General features: G+C 43.1%; 1 protein-coding gene across 1 annotated transcript; it reads right to left on the bottom strand.

Moving 5' to 3' along the window:
- Positions 1-14,527: 14,527 nt before the first annotated feature.
- Positions 14,528-19,031, bottom strand: LOC115685019 (probable aspartic proteinase GIP2). The gene is made up of 3 exons (XM_056313549.1): positions 18,591-19,031; positions 17,782-18,300; positions 14,528-14,551 (listed from the first exon to the last, which is right to left on the bottom strand). Exons 1-3 carry the CDS (start codon positions 19,029-19,031, stop codon positions 14,528-14,530), a joined length of 984 nt encoding a protein of 327 aa, XP_056169524.1.
- Between the last annotated feature and the right edge of the window lie 162 nt (positions 19,032-19,193).

The following is a 19,193-nucleotide window of genomic DNA, read 5'->3' as shown; positions in this document are numbered from 1 at the left end:
ACCAATAACAAAATATGGAAATTCCAAAAGCATAGACAAAATAAACATCGGTCCATTAACATTAAACTTAGTTTTTACATTTGGTCAATATGAATAACCAACTAAAACATCCCCATCCAGGGAATGGCTTCCCACCAAACAAAAACATTAAACTGACTCAACGCCGTACAATGTCAATTCCACGAGTCAATATGCATAACCTTCTAACAAAAAATAAAAAACTACTATATTTAGCACCCTCTCATAAGTTAATATGTACAACCCCCTAGTTCTTTTTCCTTTAAATAGACATTTGACTTGATTCATGATCCTTGCCCTCTTTCTAACTAGATGTGCAGATTCTTCAACTGGCCTTGCTGTCCCATGTACATTCTTCTTAGCAGCTGCCATTTTCTTTGTAGACCGTGTCATTTGATGAGAGCTCTGAATAGGGTCATTGTTGGTGCCAGATCACTTGGTTGAGATGCAACTGGTGTTAGGTTCTTTGTTGGTGGCTATTTTGGAGTTGCACCCAATGTCTTCTTTTTTTGGAGCAATGGTCATTAGTGCCGTCCCCTTTATCTTTCTTCCTGCCACTTGGGTTCCTCTTTTGGGTGCAGCCGCTGACTCTTGAGTTGGGCCATCTTAAGAGATAAGCACTTCTGAACTTCTCCCAGGCTACAACAACATAACCATATTGTCAATAAAAAGAAATACCATAAATAAATTAAATGCAGGAGTCCTATAAAACTTACATTCAAAATAGTCATTCTAGTATGCTCGTCTATAAAAAGGCCATAACCATATTATCTTAGCTTTTTCCCGAGAGCTTCTCTTGTTCGCAGTGGTGCCTCACTTTCAGCAACTTTTGTAGTTGGTCTTCTTCTCACTTGATAAAGACATATCAAAGTTAAACTTCAACCCAAAAAATAACACAAACACCAATTGTACAGCTTATGGGATATTTTCTTCTCATCTATGCAACAGTAAACTCAGTGGTTGGCCCTTGGACTGGCCCTTCAGATGTCCCTTGCGCTGATCCTTCAGTTTGCCTTTGAGCTGGCCCTCTAGTTGGCTCTTGAGTTGGCCCTGCATCAGCCCTCACACCTGACTATATAGCAAGCCCTTTAATTAGCTCTTGGACTGACCCTGTATCGGCCCCTAAATATGGTTGTATTTATTATTGATGTTATTTCTTTAATACACAACCCTTTTTATTGTGCCATTCCTTTTGGCAATAGGAGCACGTCATCTTTACACCAGTCCTACTCATCGTCTGAGTTAAAATCTCTCCCTCCTGCATTCTTCGTTTCTTTTTTTACCTTCCAATTTTCTTCTTTAGTGGCAAAGATTTAGGGGCTTCATGGTTTGTTGGCTCCCAGAATATGCTACTTCTGATAGGCTGCATCATGAATTGGTACAAAGCAAGATATGTGTTTTTCTTGTACCAATCATCTAAGTAATCCTATGGGTTTTGTTGCTTCAACTGGATAACACAAATTGCATGTGCACAAGGAATTCCAATTAGTTGCTAAGCTCGACATGAACACTTTCGCCTCTCTAGATGGACGACATACGTATTAGCATTGTTCATGATCTCATATCTATAATCTCCATTCAAAATTGGATGACAGAACCTACTAGCAGTTGTGTTATCATCCAATCTCTTTGTAATCCTGGGACCACATTGTCTAGTCTACTTTGTAGACTTATCTCTTTGTCTAGAGCCGAGTCATGACAATAACTCGTATGTCTTCAAGCATGCTAATGATGGGATTGCACCTAGCCTCTAGTACTCTGCCATTGAAAGCTTTATTGAGGTTATTGTCAATGATATTGCACTTGAATTCTTCACTGAAGAAGACCTTACACCAATGCTTAGGTTCCATTTCGAATGATGCTTCAAAACCTTCATTTGACAACTGAAACAACTCATGCTTGGCTATTCTAAAATCAGCCATGTTTGTTTTTTTTTTTGGTAAGGAAACAACAGCCCAAGCTATTGAAAACATTTGGTTAAAGAAATATACTTTCTTGTACCGACCCATCAATATACTTATCACCTTCTGCTTGGCTCTTTTGCACTGATTTCTCGATACATTAACCCCTACATACTCCTTCACCAATTGCTTTAACTGAGGACTTTAAATCTCGAGCATCGCTTTGATAGTATTGAAGAAATGCTTCGACAACCATACACATATTACCCTTTTATTTTCAAATATAATGGAACAAGTATGTTTCTCCTGCAATAACGTAATCTGGAATTACCCGCTTTTCCTATTCAGTGCACCATAGGTCTTCCATGAACAATTTGATTGCGAACACTTAGCTCTCACAAGTTCTTTTGTATTTCTAATAAATTTGACACTCCTTTGTTCAGCAATGGAGTTCTTGACAATAGCTCCTTTAAACAGTTTCGCATTGTCAAATTTCATTCCTACAGACAAAACAGAACATGCAGCAGTCGGATCATAGGAAGGATACTTACTTTTCCTTCTACAGACAGGTACTTCGTCATCTTCACGCTCGTTCTCGGAGCTAGCACTCTCATCTTCACCGCCACTCTGTTCATATTCAGTCTGATTACCATCAACTGGAGCTTCTTCGTTCCTATTCACTGGTTGTGGTTCATGCGATTCTCTCAATGATGCAAATTTATTTCTTAGAAAGTTTCTTTGCTTTTGCCTTGATTGTGCAAGTTCTTCATCGTGATCGTCATCACTTAGGAAATTTATATTTGCCAAAACTTCATCATCCGATTCACTAGATTGAGCAACTTCCCAATTTAATCCGGTCAATTCTTCATCAGGTATGTCTTCACTAGAAACTTGAGGACATCTTCCCATTTGCTCAACTCTCTCTATATGACTTGCCTCCGTCTCCGGCCTCAGCTGTTGCCTTTCGTCCCCAGCCTGAGTACATTCTCCTACTTCTCCTATTTCAGTGCTCTAATAATCTTCATCATCTTCATAGTCACTGTAATACTCAACATAGACTTTAGCTTCCTTGCCATGAAAATAATGGTAAATAATGTCCTTAACACCATTATCATCACTGAAGAATCTCAAGCCGTCCTTCAAGCCCTTCCTAGGAACACAATAATGCAATTTATGTACTTTGCATTGTAAATAATGCACTATGTCCCTCATGAATTGAATATATGATAGCCTCCTTACATCCAAAAAAATAGTACCTTCATTTCCACCAGCATATTCCCATTCCTCGGTGCCAATGACAAATTCCCCACCACAGCAAACAATGATGGCGACAACATTGTCCCCTATGCCTATGCTGCACTAAAAGAAAACAAAATAATCAGCTTTTGGGACCACAACGCACAAAAGCCAACAAGTTGCTCTAATTGTCTCGTTAGACTGAGTCAAGACCCTTGCAAGCTGTTTCAATGTACAGTGACACAATGAAATTTACCCAATGAAGAAGCAGATAGCTAAGTTACAATGCACCAGATCAAACATGTTCACAGGTCTGCCGAATCTCGTAAGACATGTAGGAGTACATCTGAGTTCATAATTCATATGCTTGTGCTAGAACCTGATAAATAACATTTAAACTTGCAGTTTTTGAGTATGCTCTGATTATTCATGTTACTCAAATTAAACCCTCAGAACATAGCTAACTTTTGACAAGATTTTTTATTATTGAATAGGGGCAGATTGACACTCTTCTGAAGTTCAATTAGATTTCACATATCCCTGGAGTGCATAGCCATTTTGGAGAGACCCTGTCCACAAGGAATTCAATCCTTCTGTTGCCTATAGACTTGCTATTTGCTTGACTAATTCTTTGTTGTGACACTACAAGGGTGACGATTATGTACATGTGGAATTCGCCGCTTACTTGGCCTCATGTGAGTAAAATACAAGAAAGAGGCGTGTGTATTACACTCTGAAGGATCCCAGAAGAAAACAAAATAATTAGCTTTTGGGACCACAACGCACAAAAGCCAACAAGTTCACATGGAGGATCCCACAACCGCAACTGAATGATTAAACAAATTGCCATTGTCGAAATAAAATAACTTCAGTTGCCGTCGTTTAGTAGAAACGAAGCAACATAGCTGGCACCGAGCCTTAGTTTTGCCTTCACAATCATAACTTGAGGTCCCCACAATCATTATTTCGCAATTCCTTCTCTACTACTGTCATGCCTAGTTTATCTCTCCACCCGAGCCTTAGTTTTGCTCTCAGAGCCATAATTGTGCCCTCGAAGCCCTAATTGTCCCCTTGGAGCCCTAATTTTGCCATCCAATTGAGCTATGGAGAGAATATGACAAACCTGAATGACTGAGAGTAAGAGATGACACACGAGCGGTAGCCAACGACGACGACGGCGACGGAGCACAGCGACGACAACGGGAACTTTCTTCGCCTAAACGACGAGCAGACAAGCCCTAATTTGGTCTTCTTCGCGCACGTCATTCAATTATTAAGGGGGAAATGACGTCGCATTCTTCTCCCAGGCCACGTAGGCGATGCGATGTCATTTTTGAAGTCCATGTGGACTGTATTTTTTAAAAAATTTGCCAAGTCATTTACAAAATTTAATTAAAAATGCCACGTATACATTTTGGCCGGAATATCTCGCCGTTAGCACTTAAGTGATCGTTTTTCCTCCGATTTAGCACTTAAGTGAGCCGGCAAAAGCTTTTGGCACTAAAGTAAGCGCCGTACATAAGTTTTGGTACTTCTGCTGTTCTTCTCCTGTAGCGAGGATAACTAAATTAATACGACAGTATTCATCTTCAAAAATCACTCAACGCATTGTCGATCAACAACTATCATCACTTTTGCTCAAGCAATCAAACATTTGACACTAATGTTTCTTAAGTTGGTTTTGGAGAAACCTCTTCATTGGCAACACTTTTTCCTATTAAATAGGGAAATTAACCTCCAAAATCAAACTTAGCTAAGGTATAAAGCCATTCACACCCACTATGACGTCGGCCTATACCTAGATGTATCATTCACTTATCATGATTTCCTATCTTCATCGAAAATCAAACACAGACCGGTGAATTCATGAATAAAAAGTCGAATATCATTGAGTGCTCAATTTCTAGTTTTATATACATGCTTACAAAAAAAAAAAAAATCACAAGCTTGAGAGAGAAAACACCTACAAACATCCAACTTCCTCTTAGAAAAACAAACATAGGTATTGAAAACCCAAAGAACGATTTTACCTGACACTCAATAACCTTACCGAAACAACCAAAAGCTCTTTTATGTTGATGTTTGGTAATGTCCCACGACAAAATGCCCATGAATAAGCGATACTTGTCCTTCACCATCTCTAAGTCCTCATTCAATTCCACCAGCGGTGGTAGCAACGGCAATTTTAGTTCAAAAATCCATAAGGCAAATATCTTTAAGATTGTTGGAAAAATTTAGAGAATAAGAAAATGAGAATTGGTGTAAATCTATTGAAAAATATGGAAAAAAAATATAATTAACTGTCTGAGGCATGCAAGTACTGTCTTTAGAATAATTCTGCCCCTCGAAATACGAAACTTGGTGGGATAGGCTCTAGCGATTATCCTCCCGAGATACAATAGATTTGTGTTGGGTGGACTTGAGCATCTCTCACCCCAAAAGTTAGCTTAAATGGTGAGGTTTTTCCTCACACTTTTAAACCGACCACCAGCCTCTTCTACAATCGATGTGGGATAACCTTAAAAATCTTCCCCTCACACATCGGGTCCTAGGTCAGAGCCACAATAACCTGTAACTCTCCTGTGTGATTGTTGGGTCCATACTTGTTGGCAACCTAGGCTCTGATACCAGTGTTGGGTGATCTTGGATCTCTCTCACCCCCAAAAGTTAGTTCAAAGGATGAGACTTTCGCTCACACTTATAAACTGACCACTAGCCCCTTCCACAATAGATATAAGACAATCTTCACAATCTCCCCCTCATACATCGATTCGACCCAACATCCCATAACTCTCCTGTATGACTGTTGGGTCTAAATTTGTTGGCAACCTAGGCTCTGATACCAGTGTTAGGTAGACTTGACCTCTCTCATGTCAAAAGCTAGCTCAAAGGGGTGAGACTTTCCCTCACATTTATAAACCGACCACCAGCCCCTTCCACAACTGATGTGGAACAATCTCGATAACTTGAAACAACGTTATGTGTATAATCCAGCAAAGAAATCAAAGATATGTAAAGAGAAAAAAGAATATTCATGCTTTGATATATATCTCTTTGCAATTATATTCGGAGTAACAATTTGTTGTTAGAAAAAACAAAGAGACCCATTTCCATCATCAATTCTTTCATTTAATTGAAGAAACGTAAGAAATCCGTCGCAAATTGATAACAGTCAAAACTGTTACAAAACTGTTGTTAAACAGTTATAAAACGTTACAAAACCGTTATAGATTAACGGCGGAAAATTTGTTACAAATACAATAGCTTGTTGCAAAACTTATTGAATTATACAACAAGAACAAAAGAAAACTAGCTTGCAAATGCAGCAACATCATCCATCCTCAACCTCAAGAATGGGAGCAACTGGTGTTGCGAAGCAGGAGCGAGTTGCTGAACCTGAAAGTCAGTGAAGCCACGTCGAACTCCACCAGATTGTCCTCCATCTGGTGCGCCCCGATCACGATTGCCGTCCTCGGCGTCGACCCACCCTCCACAAACCCCAGGCACATCACCTCCTTGCTCACCCTCACCATCGAATTCGCCCCTTCGATCCTCCAAAGCACGTCACTCCGGAGCACCAGCACAATCGCCGGCACGTCCGGCCCCGCCACCCCGCTCCTTACACTCCTTGCATCAAAGCAAGCCCCGAACGGCGCAACTGGCTCTACTCTCCTTGTCACGCCCCGACCCTCGAGCGCACTAACATCCCACCAAGGTCGTTATAAATGCGACGTCCCAGGATGCATCGCCGACCCAATCGAATTACTAATGATTAAACGCATGCGAAAGCGAATTAAAAACTCCCAATCATAACAACAGGGATAGTCAGGAAAACACACCTCAATTCAAACAACATCATCAGCAATACATCGGGTTAATATATTACAAGAACACCACGCGGACCTTCCCGATTACAACCAGAACAGGTACGGGTTAACCTAGCTCCTCTATCTACGAGGATAACCTCAAAAAGTGTTCTCCCTCAAAAAGCCAGTTCCCAAGGAACGGTACGTGTACTCATATCGGATGACCTGAAAAGTGGTTAACAACAACGAATGAGATAAATCTCAGCGAGTTCACGACCTAAGCCTCGACTAGGAGGTCAACTCATCTCGGATGTACCTAACACATGCAATACATCGATGGCAGACAACTCAATATAGAACATACAGGTACTTCACAACACAATCACAAGCAACCTTACCTTGCCCTGGGCACATGCACACGCCCTGTACATTATGATTCACCGTATGCCATAATAATGCAATAAGCATATAATACAATCAGAATACGCATCAATTTTCTCAAGTACAATGCATTCACACGTGTCCCGATTATAAAGTGAAACCGCTTCGGCCCGTCCCATACCGTGCCTAGCAATTTCATCTCATAATCAAGCGCAATGCCACCATAATCTTTCACGCGTATTCCAATTACTACAGCCACACCAGGGGCTACGGCACAACCCGTGATATTCGCCTCAGGTTGGCAGTCTTCCGGTATATCCGGGCATCGTCCCGCCCCATCGGGCACGGCATCGTCTCACCCAACCACAATGACGGCATATCCCATAAATGGGTTCATTCCGAATCCGATTCGCGAATGACTACGTCTCCCCTGCTACCAGCGACGGCTTCCAATTACCAAATTGGGGACACCCGTTAGGGCCACGGCCAAACCCTAGGTTGGCGGTCATCCGGTATACGGTTTTCCGATATAATCGGGCACGAAAGGAACCTTTAGGTGATCATGCACACATAGCAACACTCAGGTTCCATCATTATAATTTTCAATAGCCAATGCAAACATAATCCGTGCTAATACGTTGAAATATCCAACTTCTCCACATAAAAAAAATGTACTAAAATATTCACACGTGATTATGCACATATCAATAAATTTCCAAACTTGGCATGCTTCTATATTCAAGTATACACAACATAATTCTCACATAAAACTTAACAAATAAACCCGACACCTCAGGGTTTATTAATTAAATACCCGACATGCTATACTCAAAATTAACCAAACAATTCAATTTGGCATACAAACCAATATATAAGGCAAATTCTAACTTAGGCATCACAATTTAAGCCTAAAATAAACACAATTTAATTTCGGAATTTCCACAAAAATATTAATAAAATAATAATATTTTTAATTCCGAAAATTAATAAAATATTATTATTTAATTTCCGAAAATTAATAAAATAATAATATAATTAATCCAATAGATTATCACTAATCCCTAATCAATTAGTACTAAGCACAATTAACTTAAACTAATCCGCTCTAATGAAGTTTAACCTACTAAGCAAGGGATTAGGGCGATAACTCACCCGTTTAAAATTCCGGAGACACCGGTGCGTCGGCGGCGGCGAGGGCTACGCTTTGCACGGTCCGGAATCGACACGGAAAGACGACGACGACTGGGTCTCGGCTGGACAGCAGCCACAGAATCGGTTTGGCTTCGGTGAGGCGATTTGGCGACGGAAAACGGCACGGACGGGTTGCGCACGGCGGCGGGGAGTCACGGCGTGGCTGTTGGTTGCTCCACGGCAGCAACACAGCAGCAACACAACAGCAAGGGGGCTGTTCTGTTTGCTCAGCCGAAGGAACAACAAAAAAAAAGAGAAAAGGGGAAGTTGCCGTGGAAGAGGAAAAAGGAGAGAGAGAGAGGAATGGACGCGGGAGGGAGAAGAGAGGGAACAAGAGAGATATTTCTCTTCTTTAATGCATGCCCTATAAGTCTTCATCATCATTCCCCCCACATAAATGCCAAACCCCCAAAGTCTTCTTCATCATTTCTTTGGTTTCTTTGTCATAAATGCAAGAAGGGTATTTTGGTAATTTCACAAGGTATAAAAATACTTATACGCGTATACGAGCTAGAATTTCGTACGGGCTCGTATAACCGAATTTGGGCTCAAACGGATTATGAATGGGCTTGAAAATGCTAATGGGCTCAAACTTGGGCTTGAATTGCAATTGGGCCTGAAATTGGATTCAATGGGCTAAATTGGGCCACTTGGGTTTGCCTTGGGCCCATGTGGCCGAATCACATTGGGCTTGAGGCCCAATGTGCCTTCGTCTGGCCCACTCCCTCGTGGGCTCAAATTCTCGGCCCGTTAAATCCTTTTCCGAGAATGTCGAGCAAACCGATAAACGAGCAAATCAATGAGGCGGTGTCCAATAATTTAGTTTTGAAATCCTCGAAGATTCGACATCCAAATTCGGATTCTAATTCGTGGTAAAAATCAATCAATTGCGACTTTAGTATATCTCAAACTAACGGGCGGCTTTTAGGAGTTACGCGGGTCGACCCGTGGTTGATTCGGTATCAAACCACGTTTAAGTTTTCTCGAATCATGGATGATCTCGATTGTCATGTAATTGCGAGGGATCAATCGTCAGTTCCAAAGTACGCGATCATCAGTCAATGGGTTTAGGATCGTTCGCAATACATACAACGGTCAAACGGAATCACCCGCGATCCGATTGTATGCTATTGGCGAATCATTCTATAACCATCCCTTGATCGGTCTATAATGGCTCAAAATTGTCCCTCGTCAATCCTTATGGTCGAATTGTCAATCCCTGATCGAGTTTTCAGGTCATGCGTATTTAATTCCTTAACAGCCTTTCCCAATCGGTTAGTCTCTCATGAGTGATCAATTCAGAGCGAGAATTACTAATAGTGCATCGATTAAAATCATCATTTCATTACATTCCGAATATGGTCGAATTTGAGGATGTCACAACTCTTCCCCTCTTAAAGAAATTTCGTCCTCGAAATTTACAAATAACCATACTATTCAAAAAGATGGGGGTGTTGATGCCTCATTACTTCTTCGCTTTCCCAAGTTGCTCCTTCCGTTCCGTGGTGTTGCCAAATCACCTTGACCAATGAAATCGTCTTGTTCCGTAGCACGTGTTCCTTTCTATCCTCAATCCGTACCGGTCTTTCCACATACGACACTTTATCGTCCACGTCTATGTCTTCGTAATTCAGCACGTGGGTCGGATCAGGTTCATACTTTCTCAACATCGATACGTGAAAGACGTCATGTACTTGAGACAGTTTCGGCGGTAAAGCTAGACGATAAGCTAAGATTCCAATCCTCTCCAAAATCTCAAACGGTCCAACATATCTTGGGCTTAGCTTTCCTTTCTTGCCGAATCGTGAAGTTCCTCGCATAGGTGACACTTTGAGGAAGACGTGATCACCTACTTGGAATTCCAAAGGTTTTCGTCGTTTGTCTGCGTAGCTTTTCTGACGACTCTGAGTTGTCTTAAGCCTTTCTCTGATGACCTTAACTGCCTCAACTGATTGCTGTACCAACTCTGGACCCGTTATTCTCCTTTCTCCAACCTCATCCCAACATATCGGAGTTCTGCAGGCTCTACCATACAACGCTTCAAATGGTGCCATTCTAATACTCTGTTGATAGCTATTGTTGTAAGCGAACTCAACGAGATGCAGTTGTTCCTCCCAACTGCCCTTGAAATCCAAAACACAAGCTCGCAGCATATCCTCGAGAGTTTGAATCGTTCTCTCGGATTGACCATCCGTCTGCGGATGATAAGCTGTACTATACTGCAGCTTCGTTCCCATGGCAACTTGAAGACTTTTCCAAAATGTAGCGGTGAACTTGGGATCTCGATCCGAAGTAATCGTCACCGGTACTCCATGAAGGCGAACAATATGGCGTACATACAATTCCGCATATCTGTCCATGGTAAAGTCCTTTCGTACAGCAATGAAATGAGCAGACTTAGTCAGTCTATCCACTACGACCCAAATAGAGTCATTACCTCTCTGACTCCTTGGTAAACCCATCACGAAATCCATTGTGATGTGTTCCCATTTCCATTCTGGGATCTCAAGTGGTCGTAGCAGTCCACCTGGTTTGCAATGCTGCGCTTTCACTTGTTGGCACGTCAAGCACCTGGCTACGTGCTTGGCTACATCCACTTTCATGCCACTCCACCAATAGTGTTGACGTAGATTTTGATACATCTTGGTACTACCTGGATGAATGCTGTACTTGCTGCGATGTGCTTCTGATAGGATCTCATCTTTGAGTTCCATATTGTCGGGTACACACAGTCGTCCGCGAAACCTTAAAGTTCCATCCTCAGTCACCTGAAAATCAGGTTTTCTTTTATCTGCATCCCCTTGCAGAATCTTCTGAATTTCAGGATCCATTAACTGCAGCGCTTTAATCTTAGCCTGAACCTCTGGCTCGATTCTTAAGGTAGCCAACAGACTTGAAAGGTGACCAACTTCAAACTTGAACTCTGAATCTCGTACTCTCTCAAGTAGAGTCCATTCCTTAATCATCAGGTGCGCGATGGCAGACTTTCGACTAAGCGCATCCGCTACTTTGTTAGCCTTTCCTGGATGATACAGGATGTCGCAGTCATAATCCTTGAGAAGTTCCATCCATCGGCGCTGTCTCATATTCAATTCCTTTTGAGAAAATAAGTACTTCAAACTCTGATGATCCGTGTAAATCTGAAACTTTTCACCGTATAAATAATGTCTCCAAATCTTTAGGGCAAAAATGATCGCCGCTAGCTCCAAGTCATGAGTCGGGTAGTTTAACTCATGTGGCCTTAACTGTCGGGACGCGTATGCAATTACTTTTCCATGTTGCATTAAAACGCATCCTAATCCTTTAAGTGACGCATCACTATAAATCTCATACCCTCCAGGACCGAATGGTATCGTCAGCACTGGAGCGGTAGTTAACTTGTGCTTAAGTTCTTGAAAACTCCTCTCACACTTATCCGTCCATTCGAACTTTGCTTCCTTCTTCAGTAGATGTGTCATAGGAGTAGCGATCGCAGAGAACCTTTCTACGAATCGTCTGTAGTAGCCGGCCAAACCTAGAAAACTCCTAATCTCCGTTACCGTTGTCGGTCTCGGCCAGTTCATAACTGCCTCAATCTTTGTTGGATCCACAGAGATTCCTTCACCAGAGATCACATGACCAAGAAAAGCTACTCGACTGAGCCAGAACTCACACTTACTAAACTTGGCGTAAAGTGCGTGTTCTCTTAAGGTTAGTAAAATCATCCTTAAGTGTTGCTCGTGCTCCTCAGGGCTCTTCGAATACACCAGTATGTCGTCAATGAATACTATGACAAATTGATCCAAATATGCTTTGAACACCCTGTTCATTAAGTCCATAAAAGCAGCTGGGGCATTAGTCAATCCAAACGGCATCACCGTAAACTCGTAATGACCGTACCGAGTCCGAAATGCTGTCTTCGGTATATCCTCCTTCTTAATTCTCAATTGATGATAGCCTGTCCTCAAGTCTATCTTGGAAAATACCGACGCCCCTTGCAGTTGATCGAATAGGTCATCTATCCTTGGCAACGGATATTTGTTCTTGATGGTCACCTGATTCAACTGTCGATAGTCGATACACAAACGTAACGAACCATCTTTCTTCCTCACGAATAATACAGGTGCTCCCCAAGGTGATGCACTAGGGCGAATGAATCCTTTATCTAGCAACTCTTGCATCTGTACCTTCAATTCCTTCAGTTCTGATAATGCCATTCTGTAAGGCGCTCTAGAAATTGGCTCTGTCCCAGGAGCCAACTCGATTATAAATTCTATCTCTCTTTCAGGTGGTAATCCCGGTAATTCATTCGGAAAGACATCTGGAAAATCACGCACAACAGCTATGTCCTCCATTCTTGGTTCCTCAACCAATGAATTAACTACGGTCGCTAGATAACCTTGGCATCCATCATCCAATAGCCTAGTTACCTCAATCGACGAAATCAAAGGGATCGAGGTTCCTCCTCTGCTTCCCACAAACTCGTAACTGGTACGATTCAATGGATTTAACTGAATTACCTTACGGTAACAATCCATTATAGCTCGTTGCTTAGTGAGCCAATTCATTCCGATTATGACATCAAAGTCATACATCGCTATGACCGGTAAATCTATCAATTCCTCTCTACCACAAATAACTATTTTACAGTCTAGACATCCTACTGTAACTAACATTTCCTCTTTTAGTGGAGTGGTAACATGAAGAACTACATCCAAAGGTTTCGGTTTAAGCCCCACTAATCTGACAAATTGTTCAGAGATGAATGAATGCGAAGCTCCCGGGTCAAATAGTGCATATGCAGCATAATCTTGAAGAGAGACCGTACCTGTGACCACACCAGGCGAATCTTCCGCCTCCTTTCTGGCCATAGCATATACTCTTCCTTGCGCCTGTGGCCGATTTAGGTGATTTTGCGAAGCATTGCTAGCTTGTTGCCCCACTTGGGTTTGTTGAGATGGCATCCTCTGACGGGGACAGTTCCTCGAATAATGGCCTTGTTGGCCGCAGTTAAAGCACGTCACTGTCACTGTCTTGTTTGGGCAAGGGCCGTTCCCATGCCTTTTCCCACAAAATCGACACGCGGCATTGGAGTTGTATGCCGGTTTCCCAACGCCACTCTTCTTGTTGGGTGGAATAGGATACCTTCCTCCAATCATCGGTCCCTTCCCGAATCGACGATTATCCCGATTAGGTACAAACCGCGATCCAGATGCGGCTGTACGTTCTGCCATGTTCCTCTCAATCAGCTGAGCCCGTTCATACAGTTCATCATAATTCTTCAGGTTCAAGGGTACTAGTTGATCCTTGATTTCCGGTTTCAGACCATCTCGGAATCTCCTTGCTTTATCGATCGGTTCTTCGACTAATCTCGGGGCATACTTTGACAGCTCGGCGAACCTCGCCTCGTACTGATCAACTGACAGATGATTCTGATGAAGTTGTTGGAACTCAGCCATCTTCCGCTCTCTTGCGCAGTCTGAGAAGTATTTCCCGTTAAATGCTTCCACGAAGGCATTCCACCCTGGAACCGTACCTTCAGGAAAGACTCTTCTTTGAGTGGCTTCCCACCAAGTGCTAGCGTTACCCTGCAGCTGGTAAACCGCTAACGTCACCTTTTCTTCTTCAGAACACCGAAGTAAGGCGAAACCTTTTTCCAATTCTCTAACCCGGAGGTTGCTTACACGGATCACCTACGCCGAGAGAACCGGCGGCTTTAGCTTCAGAAATTGTTCGACCAGCTTATGCATTGGTCGATCCCCAATCCCGATCCCAGATAACGGGACATCAACAGGTGCGGCGGCAGGAACAGCAGGAGCTGCAGCTTGGTCCTGAGCTCGCTGCCCTACCAAAGTCTCTAGGGCTTGCATAATCCTATCTAACCTGGGATCCTCTTGAGCCCTTCCTCCAGTACCAATTTGATTTAAAGCTGCCCTTCTCCTAGGAATCCTTTGCTCAGGATTGCTCATCTCGCAGGATTCTCACAGAAACCTACTTTCCAATTCCAACAAGGAATTAGAAGTCATGAACAACCCGCTTCTAACAATAAAATCAAGTAATCAAGCACAGGCACAAGACGTTTTCCTAGCTAACTATCCCAAAACTCATCGCACCTTATCACTCCAGGTATCGACCAAACTTGGATCGAGCTAACCATGCTCTGATACCACTTAAACAGGGATGTCACGCCCCGACCCTCGAGCGCACTAACATCCCACCAAGGTCGTTATAAATGCGACGTCCCAGGATGCATCGCCGACCCAATCGAATTACTAATGATTAAACGCATGCGAAAGCGAATTAAAAACTCCCAATCATAACAACAGGGATAGTCAGGAAAACACACCTCAATTCAAACAACATCATCAGCAATACATCGGGTTAATATATTACAAGAACACCACGCGGACCTTCCCGATTACAACCAGAACAGGTACGGGTTAACCTAGCTCCTCTATCTACGAGGATAACCTCAAAAAGTGTTCTCCCTCAAAAAGCCAGTTCCCAAGGAACGGTACGTGTACTCATATCGGATGACCTGAAAAGTGGTTAACAACAACGAATGAGATAAATCTCAGCGAGTTCACGACCTAAGCCTCGACTAGGAGGTCAACTCATCTCGGATGTACCTAACACATGCAATACATCGATGGCAGACAACTCAATATAGAACATACAGGTACTTCACAACACAATCACAAGCAACCTTACCTTGCCCTGGGCACATGCACACGCCCTGTACATTATGATTCACCGTATGCCATAATAATGCAATAAGCATATAATACAATCAGAATACGCATCAATTTTCTCAAGTACAATGCATTCACACGTGTCCCGATTATAAAGTGAAACCGCTTCGGCCCGTCCCATACCGTGCCTAGCAATTTCATCTCATAATCAAGCGCAATGCCACCATAATCTTTCACGCGTATTCCAATTACTACAGCCACACCAGGGGCTACGGCACAACCCGTGATATTCGCCTCAGGTTGGCAGTCTTCCGGTATATCCGGGCATCGTCCCGCCCCATCGGGCACGGCATCGTCTCACCCAACCACAATGACGGCATATCCCATAAATGGGTTCATTCCGAATCCGATTCGCGAATGACTACGTCTCCCCTGCTACCAGCGACGGCTTCCAATTACCAAATTGGGGACACCCGTTAGGGCCACGGCCAAACCCTAGGTTGGCGGTCATCCGGTATACGGTTTTCCGATATAACCGGGCACGAAAGGAACCTTTAGGTGATCATGCACACATAGCAACACTCAGGTTCCATCATTATAATTTTCAATAGCCAATGCAAACATAATCCGTGCTAATACGTTGAAATATCCAACTTCTCCACATAAAAAAAATGTACTAAAATATTCACACGTGATTATGCACATATCAATAAATTTCCAAACTTGGCATGCTTCTATATTCAAGTATACACAACATAATTCTCACATAAAACTTAACAAATAAACCCGACACCTCAGGGTTTATTAATTAAATACCCGACATGCTATACTCAAAATTAACCAAACAATTCAATTTGGCATACAAACCAATATATAAGGCAAATTCTAACTTAGGCATCACAATTTAAGCCTAAAATAAACACAATTTAATTTCGGAATTTCCACAAAAATATTAATAAAATAATAATATTTTTAATTCCGAAAATTAATAAAATATTATTATTTAATTTCCGAAAATTAATAAAATAATAATATAATTAATCCAATAGATTATCACTAATCCCTAATCAATTAGTACTAAGCACAATTAACTTAAACTAATCCGCTCTAATGAAGTTTAACCTACTAAGCAAGGGATTAGGGCGATAACTCACCCGTTTAAAATTCCGGAGACACCGGTGCGTCGGCGGCGGCGAGGGCTACGCTTTGCACGGTCCGGAATCGACACGGAAAGACGACGACGACTGGGTCTCGGCTGGACAGCAGCCACAGAATCGGTTTGGCTTCGGTGAGGCGATTTGGCGACGGAAAACGGCACGGACGGGTTGCGCACGGCGGCGGGGAGTCACGGCGTGGCTGTTGGTTGCTCCACGGCAGCAACACAGCAGCAACACAACAGCAAGGGGGCTGTTCTGTTTGCTCAGCCGAAGGAACAACAAAAAAAAAAAGAGAAAAGGGGAAGTTGCCGTGGAAGAGGAAAAAGGAGAGAGAGAGAGGAATGGACGCGGGAGGGAGAAGAGAGGGAACAAGAGAGATATTTCTCTTCTTTAATGCATGCCCTATAAGTCTTCATCATCATTCCCCCCACATAAATGCCAAACCCCCAAAGTCTTCTTCATCATTTCTTTGGTTTCTTTGTCATAAATGCAAGAAGGGTATTTTGGTAATTTCACAAGGTATAAAAATACTTATACGCGTATACGAGCTAGAATTTCGTACGGGCTCGTATAACCGAATTTGGGCTCAAACGGATTATGAATGGGCTTGAAAATGCTAATGGGCTCAAACTTGGGCTTGAATTGCAATTGGGCCTGAAATTGGATTCAATGGGCTAAATTGGGCCACTTGGGTTTGCCTTGGGCCCATGTGGCCGAATCACATTGGGCTTGAGGCCCAATGTGCCTTCGTCTGGCCCACTCCCTCGTGGGCTCAAATTCTCGGCCCGTTAAATCCTTTTCCGAGAATGTCGAGCAAACCGATAAACGAGCAAATCAATGAGGCGGTGTCCAATAATTTAGTTTTGAAATCCTCGAAGATTCGACATCCAAATTCGGATTCTAATTCGTGGTAAAAATCAATCAATTGCGACTTTAGTATATCTCAAACTAACGGGCGGCTTTTAGGAGTTACGCGAATTCGACCCGTGGTTGATTCGGTATCAAACCACGTTTAAGTTTTCTCGAATCATGGATGATCTCGATTGTCATGTAATTGCGAGGGATCAATCGTCAGTTCCAAAGTACGCGATCATCAGTCAATGGGTTTAGGATCGTTCGCAATACATACAACGGTCAAACGGAATCACCCGCGATCCGATTGTATGCTATTGGCGAATCATTCTATAACCATCCCTTGATCGGTCTATAATGGCTCAAAATTGTCCCTCGTCAATCCTTATGGTCGAATTGTCAATCCCTGATCGAGTTTTCAGGTCGTGCGTATTTAATTCATTAACAGCCTTTCCCAATCGGTTAGTCTCTCATGAGTGATCAATTCAGAGCGAGAATTACTAATAGTGCATCGATTAAAATCATCATTTCATTACATTCCGAATATGGTCGAATTTGAGGATGTCACACTCCTCATCTTCTTCTCAACTGCCTGCCTGGTAAACTCTGCAATCAGAGGTCTATAGATGTCCGAGTGGAGGACCGTGTACGGAGTCAGAGTACTAATTTTGGTCCCACCGCTTCCGTTCTTGTCGATAGCTAAAACCGATGCCTTGAAATTGACAGGAGCGAAATTGACCTTGATGGCAGTCACGTCAACGAAGTACTCGTCGGACGGAGATGCCGAGCCATGAGAGGGTTGGCTGACGGGATTGATAAGCAGCTGAGCGACAAGGAGCGACTTCGAGAGGTCCTGTTTGATCGGAGGCCTGAAATATGGGCCACCGCCGACATAGAAGTCGCCATGGCCGTGGCCGGAGGAGGATGATGAAGATGGGAGGCAAAGAGCAAGCTTGTGGGGGAGGTCGAGGTCGGCTGAGAGCTTTGTAGCGAGCGAGGTTGGTCTGATGGAAAGCGCGATCACGCCATTGCCGGCAGTGGAGATGCCGCGCGTGAACTCCGAAGGCACGCAAGAGAAAGGAAGTTGCTGCGGAAAATGGAAGAGAACAATGAGTGCACAATTAAAATTTTTTATTTTTCTTTTTTCATTTCTACATTACAAAAATTTGACAATATACAAAGAATTTACAATTTACGACATTTGAAATTGAGACCTATTTAATGTGATGTCTCCATATATATATGCACTTGGGTATTCAAATATGATAATATACTAAACTTAGCTTTTGATATTGATTTCCAGTGGTCTCTGATATCAAATGCACTTTCATTTGCTCATTCCTCAAAGTTTTTTTTTTATAACAAAATCACACTTACTATTACTCCTCTCGACGTGTACTTGATCCCATCGGTGTGGTGCACCACCACCGCATCCTCGCCGAGCCCGGTGCCGATGACAACCTCCGTCAGCGGGTTGTACATGTACACGCTGCACGTGTCGTTGAAGCAGCCGCCACCTCGGGCGGCCCTGCACCTGGCAGAGCTGCAAAGGATGGGGTGGTGGGATGAGGACGACGATGGGTTGTAGCGGGCGGCGCCGCAGTCGAACCACGAGTATGAACCCAAGAGGTTGAGCACCGCCTTCACGGGAGAAGGCGGCGTGCCGAGGGTGATGGTGGTATAGTATTGGCGAGATGCCTCATCTTTCACGACGGGGAAGATGAGAGAGGAAGGAGCAGGAGGTTGGGTTTGGGAGGATGAGAGAGAGAGGAAGGAGGTGATCGAGGCGAGGAGGAAGAGGCAACGAGAAGACAGCATTGGTGAATGTTGACACTGAAGATGATGGGCTTGAGAAAGCTTGACGAGTTGCAACTTTGGACTAAGGAACTGAAGTTTTATATACTTCAGACATAATATCCTCGCCGTCAGTCACCGTTGGAAAACAATCTGCCAATTGAGGAAACCTAAAAAACCAAACTC

This window comes from Syzygium oleosum, unplaced genomic scaffold (assembly GCF_021117445.2).
Source record: "Syzygium oleosum isolate NSW1041296 unplaced genomic scaffold, Sole_v2.1 Sole_v2.01, whole genome shotgun sequence".
Classification (NCBI taxonomy): domain Eukaryota; kingdom Viridiplantae; phylum Streptophyta; class Magnoliopsida; order Myrtales; family Myrtaceae; genus Syzygium; species Syzygium oleosum.
The sequence above is the reverse complement of the archived record's forward strand: the minus strand, read 5'-3'. Positions and strand labels throughout refer to the sequence as shown.